General features: G+C 37.3%; 1 protein-coding gene across 1 annotated transcript in view; it reads right to left on the reverse strand.

The window, feature by feature from the left end:
- The window catches only part of USH2A (usherin), a 474,981-nt gene that overhangs the window by 265,872 nt on the left and 185,231 nt on the right, over window positions 1-23,878 (reverse strand). Inside the window, exons 30-31 of the mRNA XM_070957393.1 lie at window positions 13,599-13,712; window positions 10,160-10,321 (exon numbers count right to left, since the gene is read on the reverse strand). Coding sequence (XP_070813494.1) covers window positions 10,160-10,321; window positions 13,599-13,712 — 276 coding nt within the window. The remainder of the gene's footprint in view (window positions 1-10,159; window positions 10,322-13,598; window positions 13,713-23,878) is intronic.

Raw genomic sequence — 23,878 nt, forward strand, 5'->3', positions numbered from 1 at the left:
AGAAAATATAATTTAATGCTTAATAGAATCTTGCCACAGGCAAATCTGCAAAGAGAAGAAGCAAGATTCTAACTTGTGAGGAAGCCCAAGTGCCTGTGGGAACTTCAAGGAGCAACAAGGGGAGCATGGAATATCTCAGGGGGTGAAAGGAGGCCTTGGGATGCTGAGGCAGGTGGGCTTGTGCCTGCACTATGCCTCCAGGGTCTCCCCCACCCCTTAGGCACTCCATGCTCCACTTAACAGAATAACAGAGTTGGAAGGGACCTTGGAGATCTTCTAGTCCAACCCTCTTCTCAGGCAGGAAACCCTATACCATTTCAGACAAACTGTTGTCTAATCTCTTCCTAAAAAAACCTCTTCTGTTAACAACCTGTATTGGGGAGAGCAAGGATGAGGAGGTTGACCAGTGATGTAATTAACCATCATCATGACTTCTGACAATAATAGGCAGGCTCCATTACAGTTGTAACTCAGGGACTACCTATGTTTGAAATCTTTTATCAGTGTTGAAATATCTTGCTGAAATAATCTGCTAAAATGGTTATTTTTCCAAGATAGAGAGCCTGAGTGACGCAGCAGATTAATGCTACTGTTAAAGGTAGTATTTAGCTTCCAGCTGCCTGCAATTACTGCGAGTTCAATTCTCACCAGGCTGAAGGTTGACTCAGCCTTCCATCCTTTCTAACATAGGTAAAATAAGGACCCTGTTTGTGGGGGCAATAAGCTGACTTTGTATAAAATATACAAAAGTATGAAGGCTATTGCTTAACGCCTTGTAAGCTGCCCTGAGTCTCCGGAGAAGGGCAGCATATAAATCAAAATTAAAAAAAAAAGATCTTAGTTAATTTTGTTGCAGATCCTAAACCCAAAATCATGGACACTTTCGAGAGGCTTTAATTATGGCCTGAACCTAATGGGGTCACTGTAATGTCACACCTGGATATAATCTTTGAAAGTTTTTGTCCTTTGTTCAGTTCAGGGTTACATAGCTTTCCTACCTTTATTGCACAGGCTAAGAAGACAATTTCAATTTTAATGATTTATATTCATAAAGGGTTTAAAAAATCCACCTGTAATTATTATCTTGAATAGGTTGTCTCTATAGGTTTTTATGAAAATTTATTGTTTTGTGATTTAGAAAAAGTGGCATACAAATAATAATGATGAAATAGTATAGGTATAATTATGTGCTATATTAAGAGCAAATCGCCATACAACTTGTAAAAAATTCTATATTTGGAATCATTAGGAAGGAACTAAAAGCCTTGAAAAACATCTATGGTGAAACCATATTGGAGTACTGTGCAGTTTTGGTCAATATAATTTAGGATATTACCAAAAAAAAAGAGCGGGGGGAGAAAAATGCTTAGGGGTAAGCAAAGATAAATGTAGATAAAATCATGCAGGGTAAATTCCTGTGAAAAATTTGCCAAGAATACTGCAGTAAATAATAGTCTAGCCCCGTGTTGGCGAACCTATGGCACGCATGCTGGAAGTGGTACACAGAGCTATTTTTCCGGGCACACAAGCCGTTGCCAAGCTCACCTGAAACTGCCCATGCATGCGTGCCCCAGCTGGTGTTCAGGCCTCTGGTGCGCATGCATGGAATTCAGGGGACCCAGCTGGCCCTTGGAGCTCTCCTGTGCATGCATGCATGTTTGCGCATGTGCGCGAGATGACTGGTGCGCAGTGCATACATGCACAGACAGCATTTGCACATGTGCATTGTGTGCAAAAAAGCTGTGCACATGCGCATATGGTGAGATTGCGCATGCAGCACGCGCTAGGGTACATACGCAGATGGTGTGGTTGCATGCGCAGCACATGGGGAGGAGCCGCGTGTTACTGCGGATGGCATGCAAGCACGTGCACTGTGTGAAGCGTGTTCCTGTTCAGCACTCGGTAAGTAAAACGTTCGCCACAACTGGTCTAGGCAATCATCAGGAGTGTGACTTGAAGGTGCACATGCACACACACACACACACACACACACACAAATATGTTATTATTATTATTATTATTATTATTATTATTATTATTATTATTATTATTATTATTATTATTATTTGGATTTATATGCTGCCCTCTCTCCAAAGGACTCAGGGCGGCCCACATCAAACAAAACAATCCCAATAAATACAAATTCAAACAGACTAAAACAGACTAAAAACCAATTTAAAACAGTAGACTCCATCAGTCCTGGCTAGGGCGTTTAAACAGCCAGGTCTTAAGCTCACAGCGGAAGGTACGAAGGTTGGGGGCCAGCCGAAGACCCACGAGAAGTTGGTTCCAAAGGATGGGCGCAGCCACAGAGAAGGCTCTACCCCTAGGGGTCGCCAGCCGACATTGTCTAGCTGACGGCACCCTGAGTAGGTCCTCTCTGTGGGAATGCACCTGGCGATGGGAAGACGATGCTGGTTGCAGGTGGTCCGACAGATATCCTGGGCCTAAACCATGAAGGGCTTTATAGGTTAACACCAGCACCTTGAATCTCACCCGGAGGGCAACCGGCACCCAATGCAAGTCGCGCAGGAGAGGTGTAACATGGGAGTATCGGGATCCTCCCATTACTCTTCAAGTTAGAAGAAGCTCAAAAGAGGATTAATATTGGGATCTTAGTATGCCTCATGAAGACAGGCTGAAGGAATTTGATATATTTAGTTTGAAGAATAGATGACTGGAGGCAATTCTGATATCAATGTCCAGATAAAAGAATATGAGAAGGTAGGTGGTTAGGGAATATTTTTCACTACCATATAAATTGGATCAGGAATAATGGATACATGTTGTAGCCCATCCTCCGCAACCCTCAATTCCATTAAAATATAAATAAAAACTTCCTATTAGTAAGATGTGATTAACAGTGGAATAGAAATTGGTACCCTGTTTCCCCAAAAATAAGACATCCCCTGATAACAAGCCCAATCGGGCTTTTGAGTGCATGTGCTAAAATAAGCCTCCCCCAAAAAAATAAGCCCTCCCCAAAAATATTTAAATGCAGAGCTGGAAATCAGATAAGACAGCAAGAGGAGCCCCATCTTGCTCCACGCACCCCAAAATAATAAGACCTCCCCGAAAATAAGGCCAAGAGCTTATTTTGGGGTTAAAAAAATATAAGACAAGGTCTTATTTTCGGGAAAACACAGCAGTTCTTCATTTCTGGGAGGTTTTTAAGGCAGTCATTTCATAAAAATGATTTCATTATTTTTCCCTACATATTGCAGTAGGTCAGACTAGATAATCCTCGAAGTCCCTTTTCACAGTTCTAGGATTCTTATCTAATCACATCATATCATATCAAGCTTCCTGCTAGCTTCTGCTGAGTTTCAGTTAGTGAACCTGACCAATATTTTTATAAAAATCTTACATTCAAAATCCTCTGTTTTTTTTTTTTTTTAAAAAAAACCAGCACCATTGTAAACTAAATTTCCACGATAGGGCAATTCTTAATATTTTCTGAAGTAACATTTCCTGTGTTAATTGATTCACATGATCCTAGAAATACTGTCAGTGGCAAATACATTAAGGTAGAACTTTGTATGAACGAATGGCAGTATAAAATGCAGCTAAAAAACTGTATTTGAATGATGCCAGCGGTCTAAAGGAGCACATTATGGATATTACAAAAACGGTGACCTATATAGCACGATAATTATTGTTGCTTGGCTGTTAACCCCTGGGCTGTAACTGAGCATTACAGGTGTATCACATCAAATGCACCAGCTGCACTAGGGATTCTACCTGGTCCAGGATGGTAATGAATTATGGCAACACAACCAGCAGATGTAGGAGACCCCCAAAAGCAATGCAGTTTATTACTGTCCTAAGATTTAACATTTAACAGTATTCTCCTGCGAGGCATAGGAGGAATAATATTACACATTATATGGAAGTTTCCACTTACTGCTGAAGGACACAAATCACCCTTGAAGCCAATGGAAGAGCTAGCCATTTATATTGAGAACCTAGCTCATTTTCTGCTTCTGTTTAAGTCTCTAGATCTAGGAGGCTCAAATGACAGCAACAGCCTCTTATATCAAAGTCTAATTTACTTTGCTTCCCTTTATATTCTTCCTCATTTTAAAACTGAACATGTCAATATTAAGACAAAGACATATTGAAATGTTTTAAGAAAAAAAAAAGGTGTCTTCATTTCTTCTTTGTCCAGTGAAACTCTCTTCAGTATTAATAATCTGTCACTGAAACTTCATGTTATGTGTAATCTTATGATTCACCCAACTTTTAATTTTTTTATTTTACCAAACTACGGCTTGTTTTAATGGATGGGTCTCAAAAACAACTCATTATTTGAGAAAAAAAGTGTGGATTAAATACATGCTTGCTATCATAATTTTGCTTTTTTGTGCGTGTGTGACTTTAGGAACAAGAGGATAAAATGAGTCAGTCTGCATTTTAGACCAAATTTACCTAAATCATACTTCCCAAAACAACCCAAACTAAAATTTACTTATTCTCTAATATTTGTTCCTTCCATTCCATAGTAATTGCTAAAATTAGTTTCTTCCATTCCTTAGTAATTGCAGAACATTTCTTAGCTGATATCTTTCCTAAAGTTATCTTTTGCCACACGTGTGCTGATATTGTAGTTTGGTGGGATGAGTGGCTGTTAAACATATAAGTTTAAATCTGAATCCATACTGCATTTTAATTTTATTTTAATCATATTTAATCACTGACATCCTGGACAAACACTGGCCTAAAATGCAGTTCACAAATTTGTCATGTTGTGTGAACAAACCAGGAGTGAAATCCAGCAGGTTCTGACAGGTTCTGGAGAACCGGTAGCGGAAATTTTGAGGAGTTCGGAGAACCGGTAGTGGAAATTTTGAGGAGTTTGCAGAATTGGTAAATACCACCTCTGGCTGGCCCCAGAGTGGGGTGGGAATGGAGATTTTGCAATATCCTTCCCCTGGAGTGGGGTGGGAATGGAGATTTTGAAGTATCCTTCCCCTGCCACACCCACCACTCTTATTCAGCCGAATACAGCCTCAATACATTTTTGGCCTCCCAAAGCCCCACCCCGCGTGTCCCATTTTTGTGAAAAATGGCCCTGTTTTTCAGAAAAACAGGGCACGGAGAGGGTTTGGGAGGCCTGCAGAATGCTCCTGGGGGCCAGGGAGGGCAAAAACTTTTTTTTTTTGCTTATGTCTTCAAAATCTTGGTCTGTCTTATACACTGGTGCATTTTATAGTCCGAAAAATATGGTAAGTAGAAATAAAACAGCAGCTCAAGTGAAAACAAGAACCTCATCCTGCTGAAAGTGAATTGCTGTGTTTTACAGCTTAAAAAAAAAAAGCATAACCTGACAATCTTATTTATGATAAAGGAGGTCTTTGTTGCTCTCTGAGCTTCGTTCTTTTCTTGCAGATGCTTCATTAGCCAAACTAGGTAGCCTCAGTGCTAGTAAGGAGTGTGGTTTGCTTTCAGTTTATATTCTAGTGTTTTGTGCCCTGTCAGTGTTGGTGGGGATGGGCTGTTTACTGTTGGCTTGTTGGCAATTTCTTGATTGGTGTATTGCTCACTTGACTGTTGGTCTGAATATAGTTAGGGTTATATATGGTTAGTCAGTGGCATTTTGCAAAATGAATTGGCATCAATATCTCTAATAATCTCCAAATCTAGCAATTAACTAACTGGTTAACTTTAACAGGGTTCCCAGCCAAAACTGCAAAAACATTTCCCAGAGCCTTCAAGAAACTTTTAGCTCCATCTATCTTCTGGGAAGAGTGACAGCCCTGCAGAGATGGAATACAACAAACAATCCAAGTTTTGATATGATCATGGATTCAATAATATCTCTTCCTACTGCCCCTTAAGCCCAAAACTCATTCACTGATAAGTCCGAACAAGAAATGAATTGAAGAAGATCCATGAAATGATGAGTTGTATCCGGGACAAAAAGAAATGCCAGAACTAAATACCTTGTGGTTTTCAGCACTACATCTGAAATTTAAGCAAGAAGATTGGTAGACAGCAGAATGGACAACCCACCAACAAAACCTATTCCTGCCTTGCACTACATCATCAGGTACAGAGATTTAAACATGGCAAATTGGATTGGATCTGACCAGGAAAATACAACTCTGACTATAGGCATTATTATTATTTTAAATACAAAATTACAACCAGCTTTGTTTCCATATTTGTAGAAGACATGGGGCAGAAGGCACCTGAACACACGCACACAGAAAAGATTGATGGGGGTCTTGCAAAGAAGAAGATAAATGATTGTTCAAGAATATAGAAAAACCTGGAGGGGAGAATATTAATTGCATCTATACATTTGATAAATATTTATTTTTTCCAGAAGAAAAATGCATACTAGTTTAAACTGTCATTATGTGACCCGATATCCTATTTCTCATATTATTAGCAATACATAATGTGGTAGTTTATATTCAAAAATAAAACCAAAATGTATATACCTCATGTATTTATCTAGAAATAAACCAAGGTTACTATGGTTACTGAAAATCCATTACCTTTGAATACAGAATGAAAAAGTTTGACTTAAAGTGTGCACTATTTATTATAGTATACATCAAGAGCCTTCAGGGGGTTCTCTAACTGGACTCATTTTTCAGTGTCAGTAGTGACCCACCACACTAGTAGCTTATGGGATGTGCCTGGCAAGGTATTTTAACTGAATGTATTGTAAAATGCTCCATATCAACTACAAATGCAGAAATGCTATACGTATAAAGACTTGCACAAGTAGAACATGAGCTGCATCTTGTTCAATAAACTAAATTGTGATCAGTTTAGGACCGATCAAATAAAGTGGGATACCAATCAGGGCAACTAACCAAATTAAGCTAGAGGCAACTTTATGTGTTGTTGGAGAGGCGGGGCGGGGGGAGAGTTGTGTGAGCAGATGCCAACAGCAGATACCAGCATCACTATCTAACACATACCAGCAGCTGCCAAGAAAACAGCTCCTTGGCAAGATTCAAGGCAGATGCTTGCCTTGGTCCACGTGGCTGAATTGGTGATCCAAAGCAGCACCAAGGAAAATTAAAAACTGAATCAGTTGCTACCCCTAGGTAACCTCCTGGCTAGAAGCCATAATTGTGGAAATATTCTGCTGAAGACACCTGTAATGTAAAGCCAGCCATGCTAATACCATCATTTAGTTTGCCTAGGTTCTTGTAATAAAAATGCATTCTACTGCCAAGATTTCAAAGGTCTGATCAACTTAACCTTGCCTGTCTGCCATGTATGCAAAGCAAGTTTAATTTCCTTTGTGATTCAGGATTTAGTCACTTGACAAAAGAATATTCAAACTCTCACCTCATCCCAGTCAGGCTGCTTAATCTCTATCGCTAACTCAATTTTGAATGCTCTGCAAGGATTTTAGAGGAATTTCTGAATTTTCATGAGATTAAAATGTGGAGTATAATCCAATTAGGCTGTAATCTGAGGCTTTAAGCATATTTATCACACACAAAAACATATACAGGATCCTATTGTTAACTGCTTAAAACTTTAGAATGCTTAGTTTAAAAATTTATTCTTTTCTGTATGAATAGCGTTGTGATAATAGTTCCTCTGATTAACTGTCACAAACAAATCTTTGCAAAATTATCTCAAGTAGATTGGCCCAATTCCAAAAGGAGTTTTGATTATTCCAGGTCATCTTTTAACTCAAAAGAACTGCTGTGTCACAGGATAAACAGGAATAAAACTGCAACCTTACTGCAACCAGAAATAAGAGTTTTTGTGAAACTGGATTACTCAGTAATAATCTGAGGATTTTCTCTGATTCAGTATTTTGGAAATACTACAGTTACACTGTCAAGGTCTGAGCGACATTAAGAATCCTACACCACCACACATCACTCACAAGTACAACAGGCATGTATCCATGATTTTTCATGATTCCGACTGCTTAAAATGTTCTGCCTCATTTTTCTCCTTATCAGAAAAGAGTGAGGAAACAAGAGCATGTTGGAACAAGAAAGTCAATAGTATATTAGTGTCCAGAATGTATGATGGCATGGATTACTCAACCTTTGAAATCTTGCTGGATTCATTAATGATTAGTCTGTAATTTTGCTCTTTGGTCAAATCCTTAAGCACTTTAAAATAACTTTAAAGAAGACAGTCTTAAAACTGTACATTTTATGAATTTTACTAGCATTAACAACACGGGCTACATATTTGGGCATATATTCAATTGTATAGCTACATGGTATTGCATGCAATGCCTCTAATGTTAAAAAAAAAGTCAAAATGCATGCCGTAGTGTAAGTTTTTGAACTGCAGTCCATGCATGCATAGTTAATGACATATATGATATATACCAGACTGATGTAACATTAATAGTAAGGTTCTTCAAACTGTAAGGTTTCTAGTGGGCAAAACACAGAGCAAATGATTATATAAGCTGTATTTTTGGTTTCAGGGAAATTGATAAGATACTGGAGTGCTTAAACACTCCAATGAGTTACAACATTGTGAATTTCACTATGATTTGACCGTTCCAACATCATTTTATGATGTTTTTGTAGCTTATGTTGATTGTATTTATTATTTGATATTTTTGATAATTTGTTAATTCTTATAATATATTATATATTGTTGCTGTAAGCTAGTTAAAGTCAGCTGACTGAAGCATTTATATTAAAAGTATTTTAAAGAAACACACAAGTAAAATATGTGTTGAGTAGATCTTAATTTGGAAAAGAAAACTGTTGTGAGAAAGTGGATGATTTTACAGCAGAACAGAAATACGAACTAGTAATAAGGCTGTTTTTAAAGGAACAGGATTAGAATATGATAACTACTGGAAACCATAGAGGAAAGATTTGGTTGGCCTCCATTTGCTATGTATGTATATATTGCTCTTTGTTGGATTGTAGGGGTTCTTTGAACTTGGTTTTTCATTTGGCAGCTATTTCATTACCTCCCTAGGTAACATCTCATGTTAGAAAATTGAGATTTATTGGTTAGTTGTAGAACATACAGTATAAGTACCTTAGCTACCAGTCTTATATGTGACTAGGAAGCTGCACTGCTGGGTGCTCTTTTTTATGAGACTGACACATCATATACCCCACAATTTCACAGAAAAGTATATATCCATCCAGCCAACAACATCAGAATCACTCTAGGTAGCCAACCCTATGTACATCTACTCTGAAATAAAGCTGATTGAATTCAGTCGGGTTCATGTGTGAAGTGAGTATTGAGCTGCAATATTAATGAATTTCAGAAGCATTATCTGCCTAAACCAGTAATGAACTCATTAATTCAAGGTGAGTTTGTAATATCTAAATGCATTTTTTAAAAAAATCTCTGGACCCTGTCTTTGGTGACGTTGTCATGAATACTCTGTGCATTTGCTTTAATACTGCTACCAAGAAGTTAATATATACAGTGGCATTGCACAAATGACACAATTATGTGCATCGGTTGTCTCATGGTCTTGATGGAAGTACATAAATTCTGCTATTTGAGTGATGGCATGATGCACGTGTCGTCTTTTGCCTCCTTTCTCCCCATAGATGACTCCCTAGATGGCCGCTGCACGCCCTGACAATTTAAATAATCATCTTACTTGGACATACAATGAAATTGTAAAAAAGGCCTTCACAAAAGATGCAATAAAATGATGGAGAATGGAGTACTCATTTCCAAGGTTCTTCATAGTTAGCTATGACCTTTTCTAGGACAATTAGTTCTAAATTCTCTGGTTGTTATTTTCATTTTCTGCCATTACTTTACTACACTACTTACGGGAGGAGGGAGGCTCTTAAAGTTTTTTGATTGCTGAGTTTCCTCTTGAGTATATGTGATAGGGAACACTTATAGTCTTGCTAACACATGTATACTTATCACTCAATGACTGCTAAAAGAGAAATATAATATTTTTATTTCTTAATTTCTCACGTTAATATAGCCATATTTAAATTAGTCTGTATAAATCATTTACTGATCAAATGGGAAAAAAGGATTGCTAGATGAGAATTGCTTTTTAACCTGAGAAAAGCAAATCCTTTACTTTTTACTTAATTAATATGGGAAAACAGTGGCTTAATATGTGCCATACTTGATTCATCTGAAGTTTAATTCCAAAGGGATAATCAGGCAAATCTAAGTGAAAGTCTATATGGTAAATCAGGTGGTTATAACTCACCTTTGACCATAAGCTTGGTTTCATTTCCAGTATAAATTTGTTGAGCATCCATATATAAAATATACTGTGTGATTATGCCATTTGGTGCTTTTGGAGGAGCCCAACTCAACCATAAAGATGTGGGGAATGAAACAGTTGTGGGTGGGTGGATATTTTGTGGAGCTGTAAAAACAAACAAACAAACAAACAAACAAACAAACAAACAAATAATAGCTTAATGATCAAATGAGTTGTATGATTTAGAACCACTTATTTTAGGGGTTTAACCCTTTTTTGGGGGGGAGGATATTTTTGATTCAGTATCAGTGTCTGGTGATTGCTTTGACTACTTCCTGCAGTGCTCTTGGCAACATTTTCAAAAGTGGTATACTATTGCTTCTTTCCATGGGCTGAGACAGAGTGACTGGCCTGAAGTCACCCGGCTAGCTTTGAGTCTAAAGTAGGATTAGAAGTCCTGGTCTCCTGGTTTCTAGTTTGCTACCATAACAATTAAACCAAACTGGCTCTCCACATCTATTTAAACCGCATTTTAGAATGAATTCTGTTTTTCTAATTTGACCAGGGTACAAAACACTGTGTAAGAAATAATACAATGAGCAGTTATAATGAAATGCATACACATGCTATAGAAAGAAGACAATCTCCCAAAAGTCAAAGCTTCATTCACTAAACTTGGTGATATCTTTTGCATTCTTCCAGTATGGGTCAACTTGGTGAATTTGAGAAGACAATTTGATCATTCTCAAGTTTTCTGTATAGCATCGGCTAATATTGGTTAGCAATGCACCTGCTAAATGATAAATGGGGAAATGACAGCCGAAATATATGATTGTTGTCAAACCTATGATATTTTTCCTATGCATGCAATATATGCATCGCCAAACAGAAACTGCTTACATTGACTTGTGTCCAACACTTCGTAGGCATAAAACTTACTTTGTCCATGGTTTTATTGGATTTTGTTTTTTTGAAGAAAAAAAAATCATTATGTACATAACAATGTTTGCAAAAATACATTTTCTCAATCACTTATAGAATGCCTGGTTTGAATATATCAATCATTTGAAAGGAAATATTTATTTTAGAAAAACTGACTCCAAATATAATGAAGTTTGACTATATTTACATATTTATATATTAGTTTTGTTCACAGTGATCCACAAATACTCTAATTCATATTGACGAATGATAGCAAAGCATTAGGTTATCAATTTATTGATGTATCTCAGAGGGCATTTAGAATATTTTTGGAAATGCTAACTGAATTTAGGATTATAAAACAGGACTTATCTGAACAGATAATTTAAGGGTACATTTTGAAGTAGAAAAACTTGAATGACATCTGAGAAATCACAAATATGTTGATAAAATCAAAACTTTTTACAAATTGCTCTCTTCTCCATTCATGTTAAACTAGAAATGTGTGAAGATTATCTGTCTCAAGCTCCAACTTAGATATTTACACCTATTTAGTTCCACATGATGCATCGTATTTCCAAATTCTGAAAATCTCACATTTAGCTAAATGAAAATGCAAGAAATACTTATTTCAGAGATATTAGTTCCCAATCAGTTAAATGATTAATTACCAGCTAAGTATATCAACTGTTTGGTTCCATATTTTTCCAGAATATACTGTTTCAAATTATATATTATTGTTGTATAAAGTCTATGAACTTAGAGTGATATAAATTGTGAAAAGGATATTTATTAAAGGAATTTATTGGATTCATAGTTTGTGAAATTGATAATCAGACCATGGGGGTGTGAAAGAACATTGGGACAATTACCTTATAGAACGGGGGATAAGTAAGAGAATCACTTGGCCTCCAGTGCAACTTGGCCTTTTCAAAGTTTTCCAGTCAGACAAAAGTTAGTAGGATTACCTGATTCAAGATCCGGAGCTACTATTGCTCAGCTAAATGCCTATCTAAACTTATAGCATGCCTTATGCTCCATGTTTATGAAATAAACTTGTAAATATTTTGAACTTTAATCTTTGCCTGAGTTAATCTTTCCCTCTTGCTTGTAAGCATGATCACTTGTTTGGGTTAAAGATTCCGTATTGATTTGAGCTGGAGTTAAAATCTGAACTAATTAATTCCCATTTAGATGAAAGGAGGATGACAAAATTTATGAAACAGCCATGCATAAATCTGCTCTAGGCAATCGATACCTCTGTGAAAAGGACTCTACCACCTATTCCCATATAATCACATGAGTTTGGGTTTGTCTGTAGCCAAGAAATATTTATCAGTGCACCACAAATTTGGGGGGATTGTTTTATCAACTAGAGTGTGATAAGAAAGTGGAGGTTTCTATTCTGTCCTGCAGTTATTGCCTTCTCCCTGAACTGAGATAAAGATTATAGGGAAAGATGTGTTTTACTTTTTTTGAACATTTATATTTATTCAATATTGTCCCAGTTATTAGACAGTCATTTAGACATTCAGACTGAATTGTATGGTAGCTGAACCTATAATAAATTGAATATGAAGACAAAATTAACTTTGGAAATTGACACATGGTTTATGAATATTTTACGTGATCCTGATACACCATCATTCTCTAAAAGACAGATCCTTCTGTTCTATCTAAACTTTTAATCAATATTTATTTTATTTATTTATTAATCAAGTTTAGGTACTGCCCATGTCACTCTCAAAGTGACTCTGAGTGTGAAATAACCAAATTAATGTTATTTCATGAGGAAAACTCGGGATTTAGATTGGCATGAATTTAAAAACTGGCTTACATCATATCCTTTTATGCTTAATTTAAATGTCCTGCAATTCTTTTTAGAACTTCACATTAATCAATACGTAGACGTTATTGAGATAGGCTAAAGGCAAAGCTTTTTCTCTTTCTTGTAGCTCTTGTGGTTAATGCCAGCTTCAGAACTATAATTTAAGCTTGTAACTTTTAAGTTTCAAGTACAACAGATTAATAAATGGCCCAATTGGCATTTTGAGGTTCCATCAGGCTGAAATAATTGTTGCCTGTGCTGGTGTTTAGCAGTTAAAAGAGACCATGGAAATCAACCGTTTGATTCTCAATTTCATACTGTGCCATACAATCAATTCTTTTTAGTCAGACTGTCTCTAGATTTACTTCTGAGCCATAGTAAAATGAGGAAGCTTTCATTAATCTTTCAGATGCTTCATATTAATGACAAGGCTCTTGCATGAACAATGTAACAGCAATTAAAAAGCCCATTAATCTGCATTACAGCTATTAAAGATGCATGTCATTAAAGGGTATGGAGTTTGATTCATTTTAGCACCCCCCCAAAAAATGGAGCAATTATGGTCTGGCAATGCACTTTGTCATCAAATTAGGTTGGGGTTTTCCAGCAAATGGCTTTGCAGCATTTAGCTCCTTTCCTATTTTATTATTCATGACTGAAATGTGGAAGTCAAGACCTTTGAAATTACTTTACCTTCTTGTGGAGTGGAGATGTTCAAGGCACGTGAGCTCTCCGTACAGCCTGCCAAAGTGCAAGCCATTAGGGTTACAGCATAGTTTGCAAAGGGACACAAACCTGTCAGCAGACCTGCAACAGAAAGAATCCATGCTGGGTGTACAATAGGCAGAGATAGCATGCAGATATATCTTAAGATAATTTAACCCAACAGTGAGTCTAATTCCACCTTGTCTGTTTATAACAGAAAGAAATGCATTGAGCCTCAGCTAAGAAATTTCACTTTCCTCTTGAGGTTTCAGAGTGGTTTTATCTAAGCAGGATGCTTCAATTTCACTTTTATCCTATAGAAATACTTTGTTATTCAGATACAGGTTGTAATAACTGTTTTCAGTGTCACGGCTATCCAGCCTAGTGAAACTCTGTACTTTAGATTTTAAATTTAAACAGGTTTGTAGCAGGGGTGGGTTCTACTTACCTTTACTACCAGTTCGCAACACATACACAGATCTCTATGACGACATCTGGGTGGGTGGGCAGAGCCTCCCTCCGGTTTTACTACCGGTTCACAAGAACCGGGCTGAACCCGGGGCAACCCACCACTGGTTTGTAGTGGGTTACTGTATTAATTTTTGATGTTGTATTTTATTATTTTGTATTCAGTCTCCTTATAAGTGCGTAACAAAGATACCACTACTATTATTATTTACTGTTTGAAAATTATGAAGAAATAAGTCTGAACATAGAAGATAAAACAAGATTGTGCCCAGAACTTTATCCTTAACGTCCCTTTACAGGTAGTCCTTGACTTACCACCACAATTGAGCCCAGAATTTATGTTATTAAGTGAGGAGTTTGTTAAGTGAGTTTTGCCCTATTTTACGACTTTTCTTCCGACATTTGTTAAGTGAATCACTGCAGTTATTAAATTAGTAACATGGTTGTTAAGTGAATCTGGTTTCCCCATGGACTTTGCTTGTCAGAAGGTCACAAAAGGTGATCACATGATCCCAGGACACTGCAACCGTCATAAATATGAACGAGTGGTCAAGCATCTGAATGTAAATCACGTGACCATGGGCATGCTGCAATGGTTGTAAGTGTGAAAAATGGTATAAGTCATTTTTTTCATGCCCTAGTAACATTGAACGGTCACTAAATCAACTGTTGTAACTCAAGGACTACTTGTATTAATTAGCCCATGTACTGTAAGTAGAAATGGTGCCTTCCTATCTGTATCTTGTAGTTCTTTAAAACACACAGTATCTTGTCACTTCATAAGACATTAATTGTGTGATTGCAATTAACATGCACATTTTTCTAAATATCAGTCACAGGAAAATCTGAACAAGCTTTTCTTACTAGAAGCACAAAGCTTCATTTAATGTTTTTTTTCCCCCAAAGCATTTTTGCTCTATTCTTTGCTAAACCATTCCCCAAACTTAAAAATATCAGAAGCAAGGTAATCTCTACTTTTAGGTTTCTTCTGCAAAGGCAGAAGAAAAAGTTGAAAATAAAGGAAATTTCTAAGTTATATTATAAACAGGTAAGATTGAACTATTTGGGTAGCCTGGTGACACAGGTATTTGCAAAGAATCCACAACAAGCGTACTAAACTGCCTCTGACTGCAAACATTTCAAAACCTGATTTTGGGCTGAAAAAATATGTAGTTCCCTGTTGTGGCATACAGGTAGTCCCTAACTAGTCACTTGGTGATTATTTGAAATTATGATGGACTGAAGAAGTACTTATGATCCAGTTTTGAAGTTCCAGTAGCTATGCCCCCCCCCCTCGCCAGCCTGAATTTTTGGCAACTGGAAACTCACCCACATCTATGGCTGTTTGCAGCATCCTGCAGTCATGCGACCACAATTTATGAGCTATTTTGGTTTTAATGCCATAGTGACCAACGGATTCGCTTAATGGCCATGGTGATTCAGCATTTAGTAACTGTGTTGGCATAGTGGTTAGATTGCAGTATTGCAGGCTGACTCTGCTGGCTGCCAGCAGTTCAATCCTGCCTCGCTCAAGGTTAACTCAATCTTCTATCCTTCTGAGGTTGATAAAACGAGAACCCAGATTGTTGGGAGCAATATGCTGGTGTTGTAAACCACCCAGAGAGTGTTCCATATTCATGGAGTGATATATAGGTGCTGTTGCTATTGCTTAACAACCACTGAAAAAAAGGTCATAAAATCAGGCAGATCACATGGGAATATCACTTTATGACTATCATGGCCTTACAACCATAATGGCTCCATGATGAACTTATTTTAGAAGCTACCACTAAACAATATAATAATCTTCCTTCCTTCCTTCCTTCCTTCCTTCCTTCCTTCCTTCCTTCCTTCCTTCCTTCCTTCCTTCCTCCCTCCCTCCCTCCCTCCCTCCCTCCCTTTCTTCTCCTTAGATAAAGTAAAGCCTCAAGATTTGTCTTTCTAAACAGATATTAAATATTACTATTAATAATAATTAAATACAATACAATTGAATAATTACAATAATAATTGAATATTGCCTATTTCAATAAAATTGAAAACTTGCTTTGCATATCAAGTGGGCATCATTACTGAGTGTGAGTTCAGTTTGCTGCACGCTCTTCATTTTACATCCACATTTAATAAATGACATTATTCAGTTTCATGGGGTCATTGTGTCAAAATGTCTGTGTTATATTTTTAATTTACTTCCAAAGGTTTCTGTCATTGTGGAGAAAAAGAGGTACCTTCAACTGATTTACTATCCATAATCTACCATGTGGATTTTTTTAAAAGACTGCAACTTTTGGTATCATTTAATTAAAAAGAGAGTGAAAGAACTACCCTGCCTCTTGTTTTGTTGGATGCTCAGTAACTAAGGAAAAAAACAACAACAAGTATATCTAATTGGTCCTTTAAACAAGGAGAAAAGAAATTTAGACAGCAGGAAAAAAAACCTTTAGGCCCTATTTTTTATGTTTATTCCTAGGTGAGAATTAGCATTTGATAAATTATGTAAATTATAATATTTGACAGATAATTGCTTCAGAAGTCATACATTTTTTTAAAACAACACAGATATTTTTATAAGTAACATTTTCATATATGCTACTTTTAATCCAAAGGCCCAAAGAATCCTTCCACTTTTGATAATCTTAAAATTTATTCTATTATAATATAAATACTATACAGAATATATAACATGGGTAACTCCATGCACATTGTCAGTGTGCTCCCACATGTGGGCTTTCCTGGGTAGGCTTAGCCAACATAGAATGGGCCACAGTATTCAGAGATACATCTCAGTATTCACTCAGCTCCTACAACTGATGGACAATTATGCTTTATAGTAAAATTTTATAGTGAGTTGGTTTTCTCAAAGATGCTATAACATCACTCTTAGAATATTTTCATAACAATGCATAATTAAGTTTGCTCCATTATAAATTAGCACATGTGTGATACCTCAATGATGATGGTAGTGGGGGCTGCCTTTATAGGCAGAATAGGCAGGCGCTGAGTATAAATTTCAGTGACTGACTGGAGTGCTAAGCAAATGAGGAAGTAATGAGAGCAGAACAGCCAGTTCTTTAATTGAATTAAAAGCTGGGGTGACACGAATGCAGACACCTGTCCAATTACAGACAGGCCAAGGTGTTTACCATTGCTGTATAAGTGATTTGAAGATGACAGAAATCTTTCCGCCCACAGATTAACATAATGAAGGAGAACCGATTACAGAAGAAGCTAGCCAAACAGCTTGGTTGGCAGCTGAGAGAGGGGGGGAAAAGTAGCTTACTAAACTATAGAGAAGAAAAATGGCATATATTTTTTTTGTACAGCAGTCCCCATAATTTTTAAGTGTAAGTCCAGGGATCTACAGTATGTTTGGCTGATTGCCCTTGTCATTGGAGGAGCCACAGAGGGGAAGCAGCAGAAATTTGCCACTCAAGTGCAAGACAAAAGAGATCCTGCAAAACTTTCCACACAGTCCATCTCATAATCTCCCATAACCATCCTGATTTTTTTTTTTAACAGAACTAGAGACATGTGCTTCTTTGATCATTTTCTGGTCACTTCCCTTAGGAGTGTCTATGGTGATTCTCAGTCATCCAGGTCATGATTGTCCCAAAGGTGTTTTTTCCAGAGGCAACTGGACTTCCTTGTTTTGTTAACAGATAAAGAACAATAAACAAAGCAATGTTATCATTCCATACATTGCAGGAATATCTGAAAAGTTTAGGAGGATCTTCAGTGCATATTTTAAACTCATGAATACATTTAAGGCAGAAACTTGTCCACCCCAAGGATAAAACACCCAGACACAAATTGAGCAATGTGGTATATGCAGTACAATGCAGTGAAACATGTGCAGATCTCTACATTGGGGAAACAAAACAACCACTTCATAAGCACATGGCACAACAGAGCAGAACAAACCCATCCTTAGGGTGGTCAAGATTCAACAATTTAAAAGACAAAGGCCACACTTTTAAGGACAGCAAAGTCCACATTTTGGACAGAGAGGATCTCTGGTTTGAAAGAGGAGTCAAAGAGAGCATCTATGTCAAAACTGAACAGTCCTCTCTCATCAGAGGGGGAGGGATACAACACCATCTACTTCCTGTCTATAACACAGTCCTTTCAGCAGTTCTAAGACTCCATACCCATTTGCACTATTCAGGTAATCCTGAGGTCACAAATAAACCTCCAAGTGGCCTTCATGACTCACCAGCTGCAAGGAGTATAAATCCTTCCATTCCCCACCATCCAGAGCTAAAGAAGCATCTTGGATGAGAAGCAAAATGTCTTCAAAGAAAAAAAAGTTGCCTCTTGAAAAATCACCTTTGGGATCCCTTAGGAATATTAAAAATAGTTTAAAAGAAAAGAATCTAAAGCTAAGAGTACCAAACAATTGTTAAAAAGGAAATCCAATCAAAAATACTGTTTTGAAATGCAACGATTGTGACACAATCTATATAGTTGTAAAATCAAAATAAATTAAAGCACATGAAAATCTAAATATTACCTGTGAGTTAAACAGAACAAAGAGAAAATGAACACTAACTTGTAATATCCCTATTTAATTCTGAAAAATTCTGAAAAAAAACCACACACACATACTGGACCAGGCTAGGGATTATAAGAGGGGTACAGTCATTCATTTATCTTAACAAGTTGAAAAATACTGGTTATTCACAGAAAAAGTCAGTTAAATAATAATTGGTCTGATTCAAAATGATCAAATGAATTGTTTGCCCAGAACTAAGTAACAGTTCAGCCAACAAAAATCAGAGTTGGGACTTCATGTAGAGAACAAGGAAGATGACCTTGACGGAGATATATACAAGCTCTGTTGCCTAGGCAAAAAAAGGATGAAGCATTTTTTAAGTCCAGAACATTGAGATGACACTTGGAAGCAGCCCAGACAGATGCTCCCTAATTCACTGGAATGTAAGAAGGAGGAGGAGGCAGCACAACCAGACTTGCAAGATTCTGTTATTATAGTTGATCACAATAAACTCAACCCAGAATTCTCACTAGAGGCACAAATGACCAGGCTCAAACTATCCTACTTCAGATACATTATGTAAAGACTGAGTTCTCTAGAGAAGGCCATGATGCTTGAAGAGTTGGCAGGAAGGACAAGTGGGCACCCAAGCAAGATGGGTGGTCTCAGCTACAGTGGGATTCTATGCATCATTAGAAGACCTGAAATACCAGGTTAGAGACAGATTCTCATGGAGAAATCTGTCTACTGTATGGGATTGTTAAGATTCAACATTGACTTGGTGGCACATAATCAATCAATCAAATCAGATACCGTATTTTCCGGCGTATAAGACGACTTTTTAACACATGAAAATCTTCTCAAAAGTCGGGGGTCGTCTTATACGCCGGGTGTCGTTCTCCTGTAACCAGGCAGATCAGCCCGAAAGGCTCTGACGAGCCTTAAGTGGCTCTGGCGATCCCAGCTCTGACGATCCCAGCTGAGTTCCCTGCAGCTCAGCTGGGATCGCCAGAAACCACGTAAAAGGAAAAAAGTTTTTTCCCTTTTACTCTGAGGATCCCAGCTCTGACGATCCCAGCTGAGTTCCCTGCAACTCAGCTGGGATCGCCAGAACCATGGCTCTGACGGTCCCAGTTCTGACGGTCGATCCCATCCCAGCTGAGTTCCCTGCAACTCAGCTGGGATGGCCAGAGCCATGTAAAAGGGAAAAAGTTTTCCCCCTCCAGCTTGCTTACCTCAGCTGCTAGTCCCAACGCTTGCCTTGCTTTGCTTGCCTGAATCTATTCAGGCAAGCAAGCAACTCCCTGCCTGCAATCAAGCAAGGAGTTAGTTGTGGACTTCAACTCCCAGAATTCCTCAGCCAGCAAAGCAAAGCTGGCTGAGGAATTCTGGGAGTTGAAGTCTACAAGTCTTAAAAGTTGCCAAGGTTGGAGACCCCTGTTCTATTGGGTAAGTTTTTTTCCCCTTTGGGAGCTTTAAAAAATATAGTCAATTGAGGGTTTTTTAGTTGTTCTTTTTTAGACCTAGCCATTTAAAGTTTAGGAAGTTTTAAATTTAGCTTTCATATAAAAATAAAAATAAAATAAAACAATATTTGTGCAGCTTTCTGAGATTTAGTGTGTTTCTGTAGTGTTTCACTCCAACTACACAAACACACAAAATCTCACAAAGCTGTATGTGGAATTTTGTGTGTGTAAAGTGTGAAAGTTGGTTTTTTGGACTTTTTGTGGCTGTGTGAGGTTCCTGCTTGTTGCAGGGGCCATTTTGGGTCTAGCACAGCTGCTTTTACATTGTGGGTGAGCCAGTTGTGTTGTGTTGTGTGTGTTTAGAGTGTGAAAGTTTTTTTGGGGGGCTTTTTGTGGCTGTGTGAGGTTCCTGCTTGTTGCAGGGGCCATTTTGGGTCTAGCACAGCTGCTTTTGTGGGTGAGCCAGTTGTGTTGTGTTGTGTGTGTTTAGAGTGTGAAAGTTTTTTGGGGGGGCTTTTTGTGGCTGTGTGAGGTTCCTGCTTGTTACAGGGGCCATTTTGGGTCTAGCACAGCTGCTTTTACATTGTAGGTGAGCCAGTTGATGTTTTTTAATTTTTATTTGGTGTGCATTGGAAGAGGGGCAGTCTTATATGGCGAGTATAGCCCAAACCCTATATTTTAACAGGAAAAGTTGGGGGTCGTCTTATACGCCCAGTCGTCTTATACGCCGGAAAATACGGTAAGTTAGTTTTAGTCATTCTTGGAAACAATTGCAGGAATCACCATGCCTTACATGATAGTAAGGAGAATTGATAGGGAGGGTCTGCCAAATATCCCTTAGGTATCTGCAGGAGCAACAAGGTATAGTTGGGCTTGAAGAAGATATTCACCATCACCCCCACAATATTTATGAAAACCAACTTCTAATGACATGATAATCATCTGGTTTATCATAGCGAAATCATAGAATGGAAAGCTGGAACACATTATAGGTAACATTCTATTTTTGATCCAGTTGACAGTCTGTTCTATGTTTTTCATTCAATTTCTTCATCAATTTTCAAAAGAGACATATACAGACATTTGGATTTTGTGTGTACATTTTTAGAAAAAGCACAATATACGTGCAAACTTTGAGTCCAAACCTGCATAGCAGAATTTGGAAACATGCACTTTCTGGTGATACTTGCTTAAATTATTCTGGGGAAAGTGAATTAAGCCCATTCATTTAAAAATGAACACCAAATTAAATTCTTCCCCACATGTGTTAAGAAAAAAAGATCAATGCTTCCAAAGGAATATTTAGACTATAAATGCATATACTATACAACGGAAAATAAAAAGATGTCATTTGACTGCAGAAGAAACCTTTTCCTCTTTCCTCTTCCTTTGACAGATTGATATAGATAAACATGAAGAGTCTGGAGAGTTAAAATCTTCTTCCTCAAACATATCAGGTACAACAAAATCAGTGCAAATTTATGTAATATTGCAGGGGCATCCCTACATTCAATAGAATTAAACACCCAAAGATCATCCATTATAAATTAAATAGTTTCTTCTGATGTATTCCAAAACCATGCAAATGTCACATTTAGATAGTTGATTAATCTACTTGCTAAATGCAGATAGCTGAAATATATTGTTGCTTCTCTTTTCTTTACCCTACTATACTGTGGTAAGTGAATCACACTTTGTCAGTGTTAAGCGTTAATGCAAAATGCATTAGCGCTTAGTGGTGAGATCTCCAGATCAGCTGGTGCCAAAGAGCTTAATAGAGATGCCAACACTCCTGCATTACATGGGATCCTAACACTTTGAAAACATCAATAATGCTTACTTTATGCTTATTGAATGCACTTTCAAAGTGCTCCTTTCCATCACTAGAAGATTAGAGGCAAGTTCTATGGTGCCACTCTTGACCCTGCTCTGACACTGTATCTTCTGCTGCATTTACATTAGATTATCTGGTAGCTCAAAAGCTATGGCCAGAGAAATTCAATTTTCCTTTTATGCTAAAGCTGACTTTATGTTTGTCTGATTGTGCAAAAAAATTAAGGCTGTTTATGATAGAATCAGTAAAAATCAAAATGTTGTTAGATGTTTAAGATGTGTCAATTGGAACTTCAAAGATGATGGATTTATGTGTATTGTGTGTGTGCGTGCTTGCGGGTGTACTTTCAAGCCAGTTTTTACTTCTGGTGAATGCTTAGATAAGTCTGTGCAGATTTTTTTGGCAAGCTTTTGAAAGTGATTTGTCATTGCCTTCCTAAGGCTGAGGGATAGTGATTGGCCCAAGATCACACAGTTGTCTTTGTGCTTAAGACCAAGCTAGAACTTATAGTCTCCCAGTTTCTAGACTTCTGCCTTAACACTGCACCATCTGGTTTTCTGACAGATTGATATACATAAAGAGTCAAAAGATTTAAATTCTTCTAGAATGCTTGGGACTTATTTAAAACATTTCTAGGACTCATGGATTAGGAAGCTACTGTTCAGACCAGGAGGAAGAGGAGGAGATGATATTGACCAGACAAAATGGATCTAAAGAAAGACCAATATCTTTTTAACAAGGTTATGAAATGTTTCAGATTCAAAGGCAAAATGGAACTTTGGAACTCAGGGTACACAGGGAATATATCTGTCTTCAGCTCCTTAAATCAAATTAATTTATCTCTCTAATTGAGGTGCAGTTGTGGATGAGAGTTGCCCCATTCCATATAAAAATGCAGGTAACCTAGCAGTGAACAACTAAGAAAGGAAAGTTTATTAATTAAGCGGTTTATTGAAAACCCAATCTGCCCAAAAAATTTGTCTGTTATAGTACTCCCTTGCTCAAAAACTGAGATTTCCTTTAACTCCATCAAATAGATCAATGTGTACTCTAGGAAGCCTGAACTGACTGATATCCTCAAACTATTATTAGAATGAGAATTCTGTAACTGATTAGGCTTGTAGAGTACATAAGGTTGTGTCTTTTGTAAATATTGAAATGAAAGATTATTTCCTGACATTTTCTGAGTTTACACATTTGAGAAAATGTTATAGGACATCTCTTCTCAGTGAATGTATCACACTGTCACATTTTCTGTATCAAAGAATGTATTTTTTCCCCTGAGAATGTCACTTAAAGGCGGTAGAAACAGGCACAATAATGGCATAGCATATTAAATTCTTTAATTCCTAACCTTAATATGTCCTCAGATAAAGAGAGTGGAACACAGCATCTTTCCACACAAATCAGAAAGAGGTTATGATGTGGTTGTGAGGTTTTCTTTTTTTAATAAAGACATTTACTTACAGTTTATACTTTATTACAGTATTATTTTGGTGTGCTTTACCCTGATAGTTTTATAGCAAACAACAATCTAAAAAGTTCCTAAATAATATAAACAGAGGGGTCTGAGTTATTTCAATCTAAAAATGAAGTCATTCAATGAACTGTATTTGCATAGACATTAGAAATGTTGAAACAGGGTACAACTAGTAGGATGCAAGTACTTGCATGGAGGAAAAGAAAGAAATGTGAGCATTTTGATTTAGGAATACCAATTGTTAGAATGTGTATTAGATAACACAATGCTAAATATTGAGCACCAAGCAGGAAAAGCTTTTTTCCACCTGTCTGGTTGCATATCTAGTTCACTGAGGCTTGAAATCTCATTTGCAAAAGAAGCAAAGTTCAGGTTAAGAAAAGTCCAGAAAAAGTATTCAGGAAAGCTATTACACCCTTTGGCATACAGACATATGACTCTTCAGCAGATACCATATACCCATATATGTGGGACTTGCTAGAATCATTGCATATAAATGCAACCGCTGTTGTGTTTCAATCCCAATTT

This window comes from Pituophis catenifer, unplaced genomic scaffold (genome assembly GCF_029215685.1).
Source record: "Pituophis catenifer annectens isolate HBS135680 unplaced genomic scaffold, rPitCat1.0.hap2 SCAF_1, whole genome shotgun sequence".
Lineage (NCBI taxonomy): Eukaryota > Metazoa > Chordata > Lepidosauria > Squamata > Colubridae > Pituophis > Pituophis catenifer.